At 48.7% G+C, this 17,493-nt stretch overlaps 1 protein-coding gene and 1 long non-coding RNA gene across 8 annotated transcripts in view; one reads left to right on the top strand and one right to left on the bottom strand.

Annotated features, from left to right (window-relative positions):
• The window catches only part of ELFN1 (extracellular leucine rich repeat and fibronectin type III domain containing 1), a 242,767-nt gene extending 238,916 nt beyond the window's left edge, over positions 1 to 3,851 (top strand). For all 6 annotated transcript variants that reach the window (XM_081889151.1, XM_081889153.1, XM_081889154.1 and 3 more), the window contains one exon: positions 104 to 3,851. In XM_081889151.1, the coding sequence (XP_081745277.1) occupies positions 574 to 2,967 (2,394 nt within the window). In that variant the 5' untranslated portion in view covers positions 104 to 573 and the 3' untranslated portion in view covers positions 2,968 to 3,851. The remainder of the gene's footprint in view (positions 1 to 103) is intronic.
• LOC309357305 lies at positions 3,562 to 17,126 on the bottom strand. Of its 2 annotated transcripts, XR_014163068.1 has the most exons (4): positions 16,758 to 17,126; positions 15,520 to 15,746; positions 3,862 to 3,990; positions 3,562 to 3,676 (listed from the first exon to the last, which is right to left on the bottom strand). It is a non-coding gene; the product is annotated as an uncharacterized lncRNA (long non-coding RNA). The 2 variants fall into 2 exon arrangements; XR_014163069.1 differs by lacking the exons at positions 15,520 to 15,746; positions 16,758 to 17,126 and adding an exon at positions 14,393 to 14,719.
• Positions 17,127 to 17,493: the final 367 nt, after the last annotated feature.

The raw sequence follows: 17,493 nt of genomic DNA, 5'->3' as shown, positions 1-17,493 counted from the left end.
TATTCCTACCTGGCAGGGGAAGTGTGCTGTTTTACAGGGGCTGCATTTCACTTTGACAAATCCCACTAATTGCCTTCCCCCCTCTCTGCTTCTTTGTCGGCAGGAGACCCAAGTAACCCAGCAGAAGCAGTATTACCAGAGGCAGTTGTGACAAGGAAGGGTGATGGAGAAGGAGCCGAGCCTCAAAGCAGAAGCCGGCGGCAAGACGAGCACCGGGAAACGCCCTGCCGAGAGGGAGAGAGAAGTGTGTGCCTGAGCCGGACCTCCCTCTTCCGCCCAGGTCCCTCCTTGCCCCCCCCCAAAGGAAGCCCAATAGGATGGCAGGAGAGACAGCTTGCCAGAAAGCCCTTTGCTAGAGCTTTTTGCCCAAGGGGGCACCCTGGGAAAGATCAGCGCCGGACGAGGACTCCCCTTCCCACCTCCTCCTCCGACTGGATGTTCCCTTCATGGTCCGAAACCATGGAGCGCAAGGAGAGAATGGCGAACACTAACCCAAGGCGGGGTCTTGTGCTGTGAGGCAGACTGTCGCCCCTTTCCCCTTGCAGGCCCCTCGTCCCCGCCCAGCCCTCCCAAATGGCAGGCCGCCGGTGGGCCGCGACGTCAGCCCTGTGCACCTGCGTGGCGGCCGTCTCCCTCCTGTACGTGGGGAAGGCGCAGGCGGACTGCTGGCTGATCGAGGGCGAGAAGGGCTTTGTGTGGCTCGCCATCTGCAGCCAGAACCAGCCGCCCTATGAGTCCATCCCGCAGCAGATCAACAGCACCATCCTGGACCTGAGGCTGAACGACAACAAGATCAAGAGCGTGCAGTTCTCCTCCCTCAGCCGCTTCAGTAATCTCACATACCTCAACCTGACCAAGAACGAGATCTCCTACGTCGAGGACGGTGCCTTCTCCGGGCAGTACAACTTGCAAGTGCTGCAGCTGGGCTACAACCGCCTGAGGAACCTGACGGAGGGGATCCTGCGGGGCCTGGGGAAGCTGGAGTACCTCTACCTCCAGGCCAACCTCATTGAGACCGTCACCCCCAACGCCTTCGGGGAGTGCCTCAACATCGTGAACATTGACCTGTCGATGAACAGAATCCAGAGGCTGGACAGCAGCACCTTCCGGGGCCTGGCCAAGCTGTCTGTCTGCGAACTCTACAGCAACCCCTTCTACTGCTCCTGCGAGCTCTTGGGCTTCCTCCAGTGGCTCGAGGGCTTCACCAACATGACCCGCACCTACGACCGCATGCAGTGTGACTCGCCGCCAGACTACTCTGGCTACTACCTTCTGGGCCAAGGCCGGAGCGGGTACCGCAATGCCCTGGGCATGCTGTCCTCCCTCTGCACCGGGGGCCCCTACACCATGCCGCCTTACTTAATCCCGCTGAAGAACCCGGTGACCACCGCTCCGCCCGAGAGCCCGTGCCCCGAGGAGGAGTGCTTCTCTGGGGACGGCACCACGCCCCAGGCCTCGCTGCACACCCCTGTGATCGACCCGGGCTTGTTCCCCACCATGAAAGTGAAGCAGCTGACCCACAACTCGGCCATCCTGAGCGTGCAGATCCCGGTGCCCTTCAGCAAGATGTACACCCTGGCGCAGTTTGAGAACGGCCGCTACAACGTCCTCACCAAGCTGCTGAAGAAGAAGGAGGACATCACGCTGACGGACCTGGGCCCCAACGAAGACTACACCTACTGCGTGATGTCCTCCAACCGCGTCTCCAGGTACAACTACACCTGCCTCACCATCAACCTCAACAAGCATAACCGGGAGGAGCCTGTGCCGAGCCCTTCGACGGCCACTCACTACATCATGACGATCCTGGGCTGCCTGTTTGGGATGGTGATTGTCCTTGGGGTGGTGTACTACTGCCTCCGGAAGAGGCGCCAACAGGAGGAGAAGCACAAGAAGGCTGCCATCAACATGAAGAAGACCATCATCGAGTTGAAGTATGGGCCGGAGATGGAGGCGACCAGCATCTCCCAGCTGTCCCAAGGGCAGATGCTGGGCGGCGAGACGATGACCCGCATCCCCTACCTTCCTTCCGTGGGGGAGGTTGAGCAGTACAAGCTGATCGACAAGAGTGAGACCCCCAAGGCCACGAAGGGCAACTACATGGAGGTGCGGACGGGCGAGCAGCCCGAGAGGAGGGACTGCGAGCTGCCCCTGCAGCCCGACAGCCAGAGCTCGGTGGCGGAGATCTCCACCATCACGAAGGAGGTGGACAAGGTCAACCAGATCATCAACAACTGCATCGATGCCTTGAAATCGGAGTCCACCTCCTTCCAGGGGGTGAAGTCGGGGGCGGTGTCCACGGCCGAGCCTCAGCTGGTGCTCCTGTCCGAACAGATCCCCAGCAAACACAGCTTCCTGGCTCCGGTCTACAAGGAGAGCTACAACCACCCCCTGCAGAGGCACCACAGCATGGAGGGGCCCCCCAAGCGCTCCAGCACCTCTTCCAGCGGCTCCATCCGGAGCCCCCGATCCTTCCGCTCCGAGGGCTCCGCCCACAAATCCGAAGCCAAATATATCGAGAAGACGTCTCCAACCACAGACACCATCCTCACTGTGACGCCGGCGGCCGCCATCTTGCGGGCCGAGGCCGAGAAGATCCGCCAGTACAGCGAGCACCGGCACTCGTACCCAGGGTCCCACCAGGGGGAGCAGCAGCACGAGAGTATGGGCGTGCGCAAGCCTTCCATCTTGGAACCTTTGACCAGGCCCCGGCCCAGGGACTTGGTTTACTCTCAGCTCTCCCCCCAGTACCACAACCTGAGCTACACCTCTAGCCCAGAGTACACTTGCAAGCCTTCCCACAGCATCTGGGAGCGCTTCAAACTGAACCGCAAGCGCCACAAAGACGAGGAGGAGTACATGGCGGCTGGCCACGCCCTACGCAAAAAGGTCCAGTTTGCCAAAGACGAGGACCTGCACGACATCTTAGACTACTGGAAAGGGGTGTCTGCCCAGCACAAGTCCTGAGTCCTCAAAACCTGTAACTCGTGACTTAATACTGGACCAAAACAAAACAAACGAAATCAGCAGCAGCTATTTTTAATCCAGACTTGTCTTTAAAAACACACATACACACACAAAAGTAAATAACTTATCTATAATTATTCTATATAATGTAACAGAGAGAGAGAGAGAGAGGTATTAAAATATTGTCTCGCATTCATGAGATCCACACCAAATCTGAAAAGAGAAAGGGAGGGAAACACCTACAATGTTGAAAAACTAATAGGTAAATGGTGGAGTGGGGGGAGAAATGTTTTCTTTTTATAAAAAAAGCAGAAAAATTGAATTAAAAAAAAAAAAACCTGAGTGAAAAACAACAGGGAACGAGAGAGAGGCACAAAATGAAAGGAATACTGGAGTAACCACGACTGCATCGCATGACTCATGAATCTGTGGTTTCTTGTGGACTCTGTGTACAGTTTTGTCTTCTTCTTCCTTTCAGTAACCAAAAAGTAAAAAACGAAACACACACACACACAAAAAGGTAAATCAGAAGAAGTTAGCAGAAGGTGTGTTTTTTTTTATTAAAAAAATAAACATTAAAAAGATAATTCTTTTTGGGCCTTTTGCAAATGGAGTCTTCCAGTTTAGACTACGAACCGCCTGAAGTCCCATTTGTGCATTTCTTTCGTGAAAAGGTACTGTGTGTCGCCTTGTAAAAACCGACACCGCTCTATTGTACAGAGAGAGAAAAAGAAATTCTATATTTGCAAATGTTTGCTGTATAATGAGAGAGAGAGAAAGAGAAAGGAAAAAAATATTACATCTACTAAAAGAAATATATCTATATATTCACCTGTTTGTACCAGGTTTTAATCATGGATTTTAGAAAAAAGAAAAAAAAACCAAACACCCTACCTTGGCTTGACTTTTTTTCTGGTTCTCTGTTGGGAGGGTGGGGTGTGTCTTGCGTTCCATGAATGTTTGCTGACTTCAGTTCTGGTCAGTTCCAAGTGTGCTGAGAAAAAGGCAGCCCTCCTCTCATTTCTGAGGGTCACCAAGACATGTATAAGCAAATCTTTCTCCTCCACTTAGGCTGGGCTGCATGATTCTTAAAGCAGGAGGCTTCTAGGTCAGGCAGCTCTGCCCAATTTCCTTGGCTAATAACGATTCGATGGATTTAAAAATGTGACTTCTGGCACCATGTTGCAGAAGACTGAGAGGTCATACACTAGTAAAGGAGCTGGTCAAGGATTCTGCTCTCTCTCTTGGCTACACCCAGATAAAACTAAGTCCCGCACCACCTGCTGACTAAACTATAGAATGACATGACCCACACAGAAAAACCCACCCAGGTACAACTGAGTCCAGTGTTCCCTAGCGACTAGAATAATAATATCCTATTGCTAGATCAGGTCAACAGCTCCTGCATCTTGTCCTCGCATTGGAAAACCAGGTGCATATGGGAAGCCTGCAAGCAGGACCTGAGAGCACCTTCTCTCCCATGCTTGTGTAGATAGTATCAGCTTCTGGGAATGACAAGAAATCCCCTGATTCCACTCAGTTGGGTCCAGCGCCCCCTAGTGTCTAAACCATTTAACAGCACTATCCACATAGACACCAGCTTCTGAAAATTGGGGCACAGCAAAGGTGGGAAAGTTTTCTCACTGCTAAGACCCAAATCCCTCTCTGTGTGCCAAATTAACACACCAGCCTTAGCAATGATTTGCTTCCCAGGGATGGAAAGCAGAACCCACTTGAGATTCCCATCTCAATACTATGTTCGCAGCCCCTATTCTTTTTCTTACGGACTGTTTTTTGCTCAGTTTGCAACAGGGAAAGTTGGTAATAAAATGGGATCCGTCTTTGCGGTGAGGCACACCAGTTGCCAAATGACAGAACCAATGTGTGACAGAACCAATTGATAGATATTTACTGCCAGCGCTCCTCTATCTGTTTCACTGCAAGGGTGTGAGGTAGCCACATCTATGCACAAACATCCCCAGTGTCACAGCTACAATTTGCCTGAGGCACAAGAGTCCCTGATTCCAAAATAGCCACCAGCAACCTCAACAGCATGTGGACAGCCCAGGACTGGTGGTGCTTAGTGTGTGCCTGAATTCCTGACTACACCACAGATATGATTATAAATTGAGAAGAATACTGTATTCTAAAATGTGACCAACCCTATGTTGGATCCCAGAGACCAACTGATCAATCCATCGGGCAACAACACACAGTTCACGTCTTCTAGGGAATGCACCAATTCAGAGTTTGGGTGAAGTTTACTTTAATGCTCTTCCACATTAAAAACAACAACAACGCAACACTTTGCTCATAGAAAAGAGAGGCGCCTTTTTGCTATCATGCCAGCTTTCCACTGGGTGAAAGGTTTTGCCACGAGGGAGAGCATTCAAACACAGAAGCCCACGGTGTGTTCCCAAACTGTGTTGTACCACGTGTTTTCCTGAATGTGCCACTCAGGCCTTCCGGCACGTCCTCAAACTCAACACATGCAGTACACAGAACCCGGAAGAATCTTTTTCTGTTCCACCATCAGCATTTTCTCTTAAAAACAAATGGAAGGTCAGACTTCTCCTCATGTAAATCCCATTCACCATTTATTGCTTTGGAATGTCATAAAGCTCCTATAATCTTGGTGCACTTCCCACTCTTGCAAAATGGTGTCCTTGAGATGTTATTGGACTGCAGCTCCTATCAGCATGGCCAGTGTGGAAGGAGGGTGGTTTTTTATTTGTTTGTTTATTAATTACCCACCTTTCTTACTAAGGTCCCAGGGCAAGTTACCCCCCCCCCCCACACACACACAGGGAGAGAGAGAGAGAGAGATTAAAACAACTTACAATCACAAAAAAATAAGTTGGGTCCTGAAAATATACATCTCGTGTGTCAAAAGACAGGGTAAAGAGCGGCCTCTTCAGAATCCTTCGGAAACTGCATAATGAAGGTGCCAGGCGCACTTCTGTGGGAAAGGAGTGCCACAGCTTAGGGGCCACCACAGAAGAGGACACCATTTATAATAAGCGGGAAGCGTATCTAGCTTTTTTATTTTTAAAAAAATGTTTATGTACTGTACAGTGGTACCTCGGGTTACATACGCTTCAGGTTACACAATCTGCTAACCCAGAAATAGAGCTTCAGGTTAAGAACTTTGCTTCAGGATGAGAACAGAAATCGTGCTCCGGCGGCGCAGCAGCAGCAGCAAGAGGCCCCATTAGCTAAAGCGGTGCTTCAGGTTAAGCACAGTTTCAGGTTAAGTACGGACCTCCGGAATGAATTAAGTACTTAACCTGAGGTACCGCTGTATTTTCATCCCACTTTTCAGACAACTATCCAAAAGTGGCACACACCAATTAAAAAGAAAAGAAAAGATGGCGGGAGATTATGGGACTTGTAGTCCAACATCTGGCAGGCCCAAAGTGGGGCACTCTTTTCTTCAAGGCCATTGCTGCCTGCCAGAGGACAACGCAGGAAATAGCTCTCCCTCTTCTTCCTGGCATCCTCTCAGGCATATTAGAAAGCTGTCAAGACGTCCTTCCCCATCTAACCTCTGTCTTTCTCTTTCTCTTTCCTTTGTATTTATTATCTGCTCTTTCTCTGAGGAAATCGGTGGCAGCCTACGTGGCCTCACAACCACCTTGTGAAACAGCAGCTGCCTACACACCATTTAAGGCACATTTCCTCCATCTCCAAGAATCGTGGCAACTGCAATCTCTTAAGAGCACTGAGAACTGCAGCTCTTGGGGGGGTGTAAACTACAGTTCCCAGGATTCCTTGGGGAGGGGAGGGGGGAGAATGTGCCGTAAATGTCTGGTGTGTGGCCAAGTGCTGGCTGGTGGCCACACAGTGAGCTTCACGGTTAAGTCAGAAGTTGAACCCAGCCTCTCTTAGTCAAAGTCTCAGTTCTACCTCACTGTCTGTCTAGCCGAGGGACAGCCAACTCCCAAGAGACTGCAATCTACTCAAAGAATAAAAAACTGGCAGTGATCTACCCCTTTTTGGGGGATTCAGGCGAAAGTTGAGCCTTTTTTTATAGGCAAATCCAGTTCTAGAGAGGAAAATTCCGAAATACAGTGGTACCTCAGGTTAAGAACTTACTTCGTTCTGGAGGTCTGTTCTTAACCTGAAACTGTTCTTAACCTGAAGCACCACTTTAGCTAATGGGGCCTCCTGCTGTTGCCGCACTGCCACCGCGTGATTTCTGTTCTCATCCTGAAGCAAAGTTCTTAACCCGAGGTTACTATTTCTGGGTTAGCGGAGTCTATAACCTGAAGCGTCTGTAACCTGAGGTACCACTGTACAGTAAAGGAGAAAGGCGCTCACCAAAAGATGCCCACCCCATGACATATAATTTTTATTATTCGTGAAGTGAACTCCTATTCACATGGGGAAGCCTAAAAGGCCGTTCATTAACTTGGTCTAAACAAACTTCCAAAGAACGTGGCATCCATGAAAGAGAAAAGCAAAGAACGAAAGGACATTTGCAAAAAAATCACTGTTAATAACTCATTCGCAAATTGCCCCCCTTAAAAAATCAAATTGCCCCCCTGTGGTGGTGGGAGGTGCCCCACGTTGGAAACCATGGCTTTAACAGTTACCTCAGAACTGAGGCCTGGGTCAAAGCACTGAAAGGCAGCTGGGCTTTGCCACTTGTGCCAAGGTCACCAGCGGAGTGGGGCCAGCCCATCCATGGGGCAGACTGAGGCAGCCGCCTCGGGCGGTAGACTCCAAGGGGCATCACCACATGTGTGCCCCCACCACTGGTGGAAGAGCAAAGAGAAGCAGCTGCAGCAGCTTTTGGGTTCTGGAGAGACATTGGACAAGCCCTGCGAAATCTCATGAGAGCTCTGCTGGCCCTTCCCAAGACCCCATTAAGCGAGGCTGTGGCAAGAACCACACCTGGAAACACCTTCCCCTTTTGCTTCAGGCGGCGAAACAAGACGGGCCACCCCAGCGAGGGTGTAGGGGGACACAACACACAATCCAGTTGGCCGCAATCTCTCCGCTTCCACACAATAGTTATTCTAGCCTACATTACAGGGTAGCTGAAATCTGAGAAAAGTATGTGAAACCCTTGGCTCACTCTAAAACAAAACCTAAATGGCCAGGTGTCGTTATGAACTACCTTAGTTATCCTTTGCCATCTTTCTTAGTTCAGTAACGGCAGTCACCACCACCGCCACAAAACCTAAAAACCAGCCTCATAAAGAATATTCTCGGTTGAATTACGAAGGCAGGAAAGTACAGAAGTCTGTGATTACGGGAAACAGCAAAGCAGATGGAAGTCAAACAGACAGCCATGCTTTCATATCCTGAGTTTTAGGAGCAAGACACCAATCCTGGGCAATATTGAAAACACGACGCAGACACAGCCTGCTTCAGGAATTAAGTGCCGGTTGACAGAAGGGTCAATCTTCAGGTCTTCTAAGAAAAAAAGAGGCACGGGAGCTCAAAGCATGCTCATGTTTCCTGGGAAATGCAGCTTCTGGTACATATTAGTGGGGAAGTTTTTGTGCACTTGAATTATTTGTGGCTCTGGGTGCCAGGGAGAAAACAGCAATCCAAGGAATTCTCTACACCAGGGGTCAGCAACCTCATCCAGCTGTGGGCCAGTCCACTGTCCCTCAGACCATGTGGGTGGCCGGACTAAATTTTGAAAAAAAATAATGAATGAATTCCTATGCCCCACAAATAACCCAGAGATGCATTTTAAATAAAAGCACACATTCTACTCATGTAAAAACATGCTGATTCCCAGACCATCCATGGGGCAGATTGAGAAGGTGATTGGGCCGCATCTGGCCCACTGACCTTAGGTTGCCTACCCCTGATCTACACCACACTAATATGTATCTGAAGAAGTGTGCATGCACACGAAAGCTCATACCAAGAACTAACTTAGTTGGTCTTTAAGATGCTACTGGAAGGAATTTTTTTTGTTTTGACTACACCACACTGTCAGTAACAGGCCAACCTGTTTCCTGGATTAACTCTTGAAGGTAAAGGGCGCGTGACAGAAACTCCCACCACCACCGAAGGCTAAAATTGTTTGAGGCTTCTTGGTTTAGAGGGTGGGGGAAATGTAGGTTAAGCGATGTAGGGCAAATTAAAATGGCGAAGGGCACAGAGAGAGCGAAATTATCCTCCTCCTTTCATCATTCTGCAACTCAGTTATGCAATGATGCCTACTGGCCTCACCTGTCGCCCCCCCCCACCCCAAAGAGAAAAGGATACGCAAGAGAATCCTTCACCACAGAAGCAGCACTTATGGAACTCACTGCTACAAGGAGTGGTGGCGGCTGTTAAAAACAACAATTGGCACATTCAGAGCAGAAGGCACGGCTGAGTTCTAGGAAAGTGGAGAAGGGTATTCATCTTCAGATGCAGTCTGCCTCTGAGCCCCAGGTGTGTTATGTCTGAATCCACATGTATATCCAGTGCACATATGGCCCAAACATGCACTTTCTATGAGAGAAACAAAATATAGGATGGAGACAGTCATGCTTTCTTTAAATGCATGTAAACTCTTGCCTTTCTACCCGATGAAGAACTCTTCACACCAAGAAACGCTCAGAAAAGTGGCTTATTGCAAGGAAAGGACAGTACATTGCTTTAACATTAGGTTACGAAGTGTTTGCGTGTGGGCAGGACCCAGCCAACAACACAGTCACACTTGTAAAGTCCTAAAGGGCAATCAGTGCTGCCAGTCCATGGGAAACTAGAGTCGAGAGATTCCTTTACAGAAGCCAGGATCAAGATTCTAGGCCTGTTTAAGGATTAAGGCCTTCCCGTCTAGCTGCATCCTGGCATTTTAATCAGGCTGAGAGAGAGGACTTCACACTGTTCCTGGTCTGAGGTCCTTGCAGGACTGCGATTGAGGAGCAAGATGTCACATTTCTAAATTGTCAATGAAAACGATGCCACTTAAATACATTTCCAGGGGCTCACTCATTCCCATGTGAAAAGGAAGCCAGGCTAGGAACCAGAACAAAGAACTGGCAAGGGCAAAAGAAGGAATATCCAGGAGGATGTGGAAGGACTCGCCCAGGGAAGGCATCTGGCCCAGGACCATGAGAAGATGGATCAATGAGAGTCCTTTAAAACCGGGCGCAGTGCGCTGGTCTATTTATAGCACAGCAGCAGTTTGGAATCCCAACTCAGAATCTATTAACATTTCTGAGAGCTCACCAGAGGGAGGACCGATAAGAGCAGGGAAAACAAGCCCATCATTTCCACACACACCTGGGTGGCATCCTGAGGCTCTGTTGTTATTGCGACAACCCAGCACTTCACACCACAGCTTCAAAGCACCATGACTCCACTTTAAACCGCCATGGCTTCCCCCAAAGAATTATGGGAGGTGGATTTGTTAAGGGTGCCAAGAGAGATGTTAGGAGGCCCCCAGAGCTACAATTTCCAGAGCTCCCTGGGAAGTGGGGTTGTTAAACCACTCTGAAAATTGTACTTCTGGGGTGTGGGGGGAATAAGGGGCCGCCTAACAACTCTCAGGCAGCTTAAGAACAAAAGAAGAGCCTGCAGGATCAGGCCAAGGCCCCATCTAGTTCAGCGTCCTGCACAAGAGAGGGCTCCCCTCCTGCAATTCCCAACCGTGGAGGCAGAGCACAGCCATCAAAGCTGCTAGCCACGGGGAGACTTATCCTCCATGATTTTGTCTATTCCTCTTTTAAAGCCATCCAAGTTGGTGGCTGTCAGAGCTGCCTCTAGGTCCCAGCTCACAGAGGACCAACGCTAGTCAGTAATAATGTACAAAAGTCTTTATCGAAGTTCAGTTTCCATTTCCAAGCCGCAGCGTGCAGCTCTACGTCTTAGAACCTAGATCGGCGAAGCTCCGTCTGAGTCTCCGCCCCCTGTACACCAGTTTAAGACCCTGGCCTTACTCCACCTCTTCCGTTGCTCTTTCCTCCTCTGGTTCCTTCTGCCCCCCGGGGTCTCCTCCTTTCTGGACTCTTCTGATGCTGACCCCCCTGACTCTTGTCCCTCCTTCCGGCGGGCTTTAGGACCTGGCTCCCTATCCGGGCTACCTGCTGTGCCGCTCGCCTGTACATTTGAACTTGGCGCGCGCGCCCAGCCTCCAACTTTCCTCTTGACCATTTCCGCGCTCTCCGATGGAGGCGTGGTCAATCCTGACTCATCTCCTCCCGCTGGTGGTGAGCAGCCTGATCCCGATACCTGGGACTCCTCCCCCCCACTGCGCTCTGGTGGGGAAGCTAGTCCTGATTTCCAACTGCTGCTCTCTGAGTCCCCTCTGGCCCCTTCTTCCTGGGGTGTCCCCCTAGGCACCCCCCTTGCTCTGACCATGGGCGCCCCCTTCTGTGAATCTTCCGATTCGCTGGAAAGACTCAGGGACCTCGGACCACTGTCATCGCTTACGCTCCCTTCGGATTCCTCGCCCTCGCTCTCCATTTCCTCCCTCTCCTGTGCCTCTGCTCCTGAGCCCCTGACAGTGGCTCTCACTGTTTCCTGTGGGAGGGAGTTCCACAGTTCAGCTACGCACTGTGTGAAGGAGGACTTTGGATGAGAGCGGTCACGCAATGCGAAGCTTACTGTCCTTTCATGGCCTGCCTACTCATTCATCGGCATGGGGTTCCTGGTTGCCTGTGGCAAGGAAAGGGGAACCTTCAGCCTTACAGATATTGCTGCTCTCCAACTCCAGTCCTCCTTGAGAGAGAGATAAAACTTTATTCGCATTAGCCAATGGCCATAGCAACTAAAACATTACAGAAAAGGAAATTTGATATAAAAGCACAATTTAAAGTCCTGAATCAGCTGTCAGTTAGTGGCCCTTATTCTGATTGCCCCTGCTATGAACCTAGCAACCTTTGCTGTTATCTGCTCATTTTGATCTGGTGGAAGAAAGGACATTGTGGCAGTGGTTGAGCGGCCTGGGAAGGTTAGTACGAGTGGGGTGATGATCCCGTTCCCCAGGTCTTTGTAGAGAGTACAGGACAGGAGGACGTGTGCCGCTGTTTTGGTGCTACCATCTCCACAGAGGCAAAGACGGTTTTCTGGCGGGATCTTTTGGAATCGACCCTCAAGTACCGCAGATGGCAAAACATCTAGTCTCGCAAGTGTAAAAGCACGTCTGTATTTTGGGATAATAAGTTTGGGCAGATATGGGGCCAGAGAATCAAAATGGAGAGGTGGGAAGTGAACATACCAAGGGCAGAATTTCCTTATAGTGGCCAGGTTGTTCTGATACTCGTTATCTTTTAGACGTTGACCAATTAGACTGGCCGTGGTGGCTGGGCAGGGGTAAGCCCAACAACAACTGGGCCTCTGCATCCCTGGCATGTGGCCAGGGGGCTGGTCCATTAAAAAGAGTTGGTTGTCCACAGGGAGCTACCACCTGGAGGCCATAGTTGTGAATGGCCCTGGCTGACACCCACAGGTTGTGCTGCCCTCCCAGGAGAGATTTTCTCACATTCCCAAGGTGCGAAAGGTTCTCTCAGGGGGAAGAGACATGACTGCAGAGCTGCCCTTTCGGCGCCTGACACTGTTGCCCTTTTCAGAAAAGAGGAGATCGGAACAAACACCCGGCCTTAAGGGCAGAATGGCAGGAAGCCGGGGAAGGGAGGCAGGGGAGGGGGAGGAAACTGCTGAAAGGAGGGAACCAATTTAGCTCAAAGGGAAGGAAAAGGGGGGGCAAGCCCTGTTAAAGATTCCCTTGTTAAGCCACGAAAACAAGCATGCAGATGCCAGGGGAAAGATGGGACCCTTTAGGTCAAGGTACATCTTGTTCCTGCCAACAGCAGACCAATATGGGCTTTTATTTTAAGGAGAAAGATGGTGGGGGAGAGAAAGCACTGCTTGGAGATGGCAAAGCAGAAGATGGGCAGCGGTTCACCTCAAAAGGCCGGCAAAGGAATGATCATGTTTATGGGCCCCGTTTGGTGAAATGCACTTGGTTAAAGGAAGCTGCATCTAATCGAAGGAGCATTCATGGAAGCCGTTAATGCAGTCGGTAGGCGAGGGGGAAATTAAAGGCTCAGAAGATTGGGCAGCGGTGGGGGCGGTGAGGACACACATTAAAATGTGCAGAGGAAATAAAGCGTTGCACTTCTAGCAATGTCTCTGCTTAAAAAATGTCTCTGCTTAAAAAAACAGAGACATCACCTTGCCAACAAAGGCCCGTATAGTTAAAGCTATGGTTTTCCCTGTAGTGATGTATGGAAGTGAGAGCTGGACCATCAAGAACGCTGATCGCCGAAGAATTTAGGCTTTTGAATTATGGTGCTGGAGGAGACTGTTGAGAGTCCCATGGACTGCAAGAAGATCAAACCTATCCATTCTGAAGAAAATCAGCCCTGAGTGCTCACTGGAAGGACAGATCGTGAAGCTGAGGCTCCGATACTTTGACCACCTCATGAGAAGAGAAGACTCCCTGAAAAGACCCTGATGTTGGGAAAGATGGAGGGCACAAGGAGAAGGGGACGACAGAGGACAAGATGGTTGGATAGTTTTCTCGAAGCTACCAGCATGAGTTTGACCAAACTGTGGGAGGCAGTGGAAAACAGGAGTGCCTGGCGTGCTCTGGCCCATGGGGTCACGAAGAGTCGGACACCACTAAATGACTAAACAACAACTTCTAGCAGGTGGGAGATCCACCTCTCCCCTTTGGCCATTTATTAACTATTCTCTGGATGAAGCCAAAGGGGACCAAAGCTCCCCCTCAGCTGAACTTAAGAGGGTTGTGCTAGTGAGCACAAGAGAGTTAGCATTTGCAACATGGAAGGCAGGGAGAAAGCAGGGAGGCAGAGCTCATGGGCTGGATCACAGCTTTGAGGCAGGCAATGTCCTGCATTCTCCACATACTGAGTGATGCATAGGGTGGCCACACCTGCCATTGCACCCAATATGTTTACGTGCTATTCCTGGAGCATAACCCCCACATTGACCTGCACAATAAGAAGACGACGTGCGTAGTTTGCAACCTTCAGCCTGGCAGGAGCCAGTTGCAAATCACTGTGTCGACTCTGCAGACAGGAGGTCTGCCCTCTTCCCCTCTCCCAGTTAAGCTCCATCTCCAGGGCTCACTCCTCAGCCTCAGATTTCAGCCCTGAAATCTCAACATCCAAGATGCTCCTGGCCTGGAAAGCCTAATTGTGGGATTTGCCCAATCTGGTCTTTGGAGAAAAATAAACAGCCAACTTCAGGTGCAGTGATAGCTTTGTGAAACAAAAGCCTGAGTCAAACCTGCTTCCCCTCTTGTAGCTTCTGCACCTTTCCTGCTCCCGGCTATCTTGCACCAGCCGTTCCCTTTCCTTCCCAAGCAGCAGCTGAGAGAAACTAGCCGGAAACATGCGAGGTGAAACTCTGGTGGCCTGTTTGCTCTGCGGCATTTATGAAATTGCTTGCTCATCAAATGTGGGGAATTGTTTATTTTGTAAGTAAAACAAACACAAAATACCTCAATTTTTATTGCCGCTTGAATGGGTGCCCAGGACCTCCCGGCTTCAGCCGCTGCCAAGCTGGGGAAGGGAACAGGACTCCTTAATCAATCTGGAGCACTGGAGGCTGAGTCATTGGCTACGTCCATCCCTGGCAATGGAAACAGAGTTCGGCCACAGGGCTGGGTGAGGCGCATATGCACAATGCCTCACTTTGGGTCAACATCCTTTCCCCTGGCCACAACCCCATCAAGCCAAACTCCAACTGAATAGGGTTCCCACCTGAGACATCTCCATTTCATCCAATTAGCCGTGCTTGTTAATGCAAGGATGGATGGTACCCAGGTAGGCAGAGGGCAGAAAATCAAACCTTTCCCCAAGAGGCTAGTTTCTGGCTTCTGTGCCCAAATAACTGTAGAGCTCTCTCCTTCAACATCTGCTTTTCCTTACTACTGGGAGAGAAAGAAATGCCTTGAGGTGATGACAAGAGATGAGATGCGTCCATTCTCAGTTTGTCATACAAATCAAACTCCCACATATTGGAATGTTTAAAAACCCAAAGCCTGATATGTATTGTTATAGATTGGGGGTGGGGTCAGTTTGGAAGACCTGTGATTCTGTGTATGTGAAGGTAGAATGGATAAGTCGGCACCTGGCGAACTGGTTCAACCAATTCCTTTGTTAATTACTTTGGCTGGCCAGGAATGATGGGAGTTGTAGTCCAACAGCATCTGTAGGTCTACAGGATCCCTACCTCTGCATTAAAATAACATCAGGATACCAATAAGCAATAAAAGCATGTGTAAAACACACACAGTGCAAATCAATTTCAGCTAGCAGAATACAGATACAGTGGTACCTTGGATTAAGAACTGAATTTGTTCCGGAGGTCCGTTCTTAACCTGAAACCGTTCTTAAGTTGAGGTACCACTTTAGCTAATGGGGCCTCCCACTGCTGCTGCGCTGCCACCGCACGATTTCTGTTCTCATCCTGAAGCAAAGTTCTTAACCCAAGGTACTATTTCTGGGTTAGTGGAGTCTGTAATCTGAAGCGTCTGTAACCTGAGGTACCAAGGTAGTTAAAACAAAAAACAAAGTAAAAACCAGCTATTTTAATTCTGATAATGTCTCACGACAATCTACTCACTGCCATTCCAGACTCCTTCCTTGGTTGCCTCCCCGTGTCTTGGAAGCCTCCCTGGATTGGAAGCATCTTGGGGCAGGGATCTTCTCACACATTCTTTGCAAATCACTCTATCATCACGATGGCATTTCATCGCTGTAAGTTGCAGGAAGGACTAGTGGTTTATAGAGCTTTTTAAAAAGTTCCAGGCCTCTTTGAGCAAGGGAACAGGTTGATGAGCAACGATCAGCCTGCAAAGCCAAATGGAATATCCCTATTTAAGACAAACATCAGACGATCCCTGCAGCTCTCTGCCAGCAGAGATTCACAGAACTTTTAAAAACCTGCTGAAAACCATTCTATTCCACCAGGCCTATGCAGGCAATTAAGAATGCATCCTTCTACAATGTAAAAAAAATAATCCTTCCAGTAGCACCTTAGAGACCAACTAGGTTTGTTATTTGTTATTGGTATGACTACAATTGGTCTTACAGGGAAAAGCAAGGGGTGAGATGGCTAAAAATAGCTTTATCATGTATAATTAGATAAGAATCCAGTGTCTCTATTCAGACCAGGTCTCTCCATGGAAAGCTTTTTCCTGTAAGACCAACTGCAGTTGTTAACAGTCATCAACAGGTTTACCACACCTATCAGCCAATCTCCCATTCCCAGGAATTTTTTTATTTTGTTTCGACTATGGCAGACCAACATGGCTACCTACCTGTAACTCCTTCTACAATGGTTTACTGATGCTAACTTTTAAAAATGTGGTCTGTATTGTACAGTCTTAAGTTTTATTAAGCTCATCTATCTATCTCTATCTATCTATCTATCTATCTATCTATCTATCTATCTATCTATCTATCTATCTATCATCTATCTATCTACCTATCTATCATCTATCTATCTATCTATCATCTATCTATCATCTATCTATCTATCTATCTATCTATCATCTATCTATCTATCTATCATCTATCTATCTATCTATCATCTATATCTATCTATCTATCTATCTATCTATCTATCTATCTATCTATCTATCTATCTATCTATCTATCTATCTATCATCTATCTATCTATCATCTATCATCTATCTATCTTCTATCTATCTATCTATCTATCTATCTATCTATCTATCTATCTATCTACCGATCTATGACATAGTGGTAATTAAGTATTTTAAATAAATAAATGGGAAGCCCAGAAAGCAGGACATGAGCACAGGAACACTCAGTTTGCAATGTAACAACAGACCGTACCTTGTGAGTTTCATGTTGAATTGCTGATTACACATTCTTGGACAACAGTGTTTCTTCAACAAATACAACAAATCACCCTCTTTGCTTTTAAATCGAAGCTGGAGAGGGCCATTTCAGACTAAATGGATGCAGCGAACAGCACACGATGAAGTGGGTTTGGTTTTTAAAAAATGAAAAGAAAAGGAAAGCATAATGTTGGAGATTGCTGGATAATCTGTGTGAACTGCCGAGATACATTTTCAACTACATAACATACTGTAGGTTGATTATGTTTTTCTAGTGCATCTTCAACCAATAGAGCATGCACTATCTTGATTTTGAATCAGTGGTGGAAAATGGTGTGGTGGGGGAAATAACTCCATGACAGAGCACATACCGTATTTTTTGCTCTATAAGACTCACTTTTTCCTTCCTAAAAAGTAAGGGGAAATGTGTGTGCGTCTTGTGGAGCGAATGCAGGCTGCGCAGCTATCCCAGAAGCCAGAACAGCAAGAGGGATTGTTGCTTTCACTGCGCAGAGATCCCTCTTGCTGTTCTGGCTTCTGAGATTCAGAATATATTTTTTTCTTGTTTTCCTCCTCCAAAAACTAGGTGCGTCTTGTGGTCTGGTGCGTCTTATAGAGCGAAAAATACGGTATTTTGTCCTTATAGGCAAGACATGTCTGTTATAGCTCTCTTCCCACCTGCCAGTCCCAGCAGGCAATATTCAGAGGCACAGTATCTCTAACAGTGTCCC

Source organism: Podarcis melisellensis (assembly GCF_964234715.1).
Source record: "Podarcis melisellensis genome assembly, chromosome: 14".
Lineage (NCBI taxonomy): Eukaryota > Metazoa > Chordata > Lepidosauria > Squamata > Lacertidae > Podarcis > Podarcis melisellensis.
Note: the sequence above shows the minus strand (reverse complement) of the source record. Positions and strands in the feature narration are given on the sequence as shown.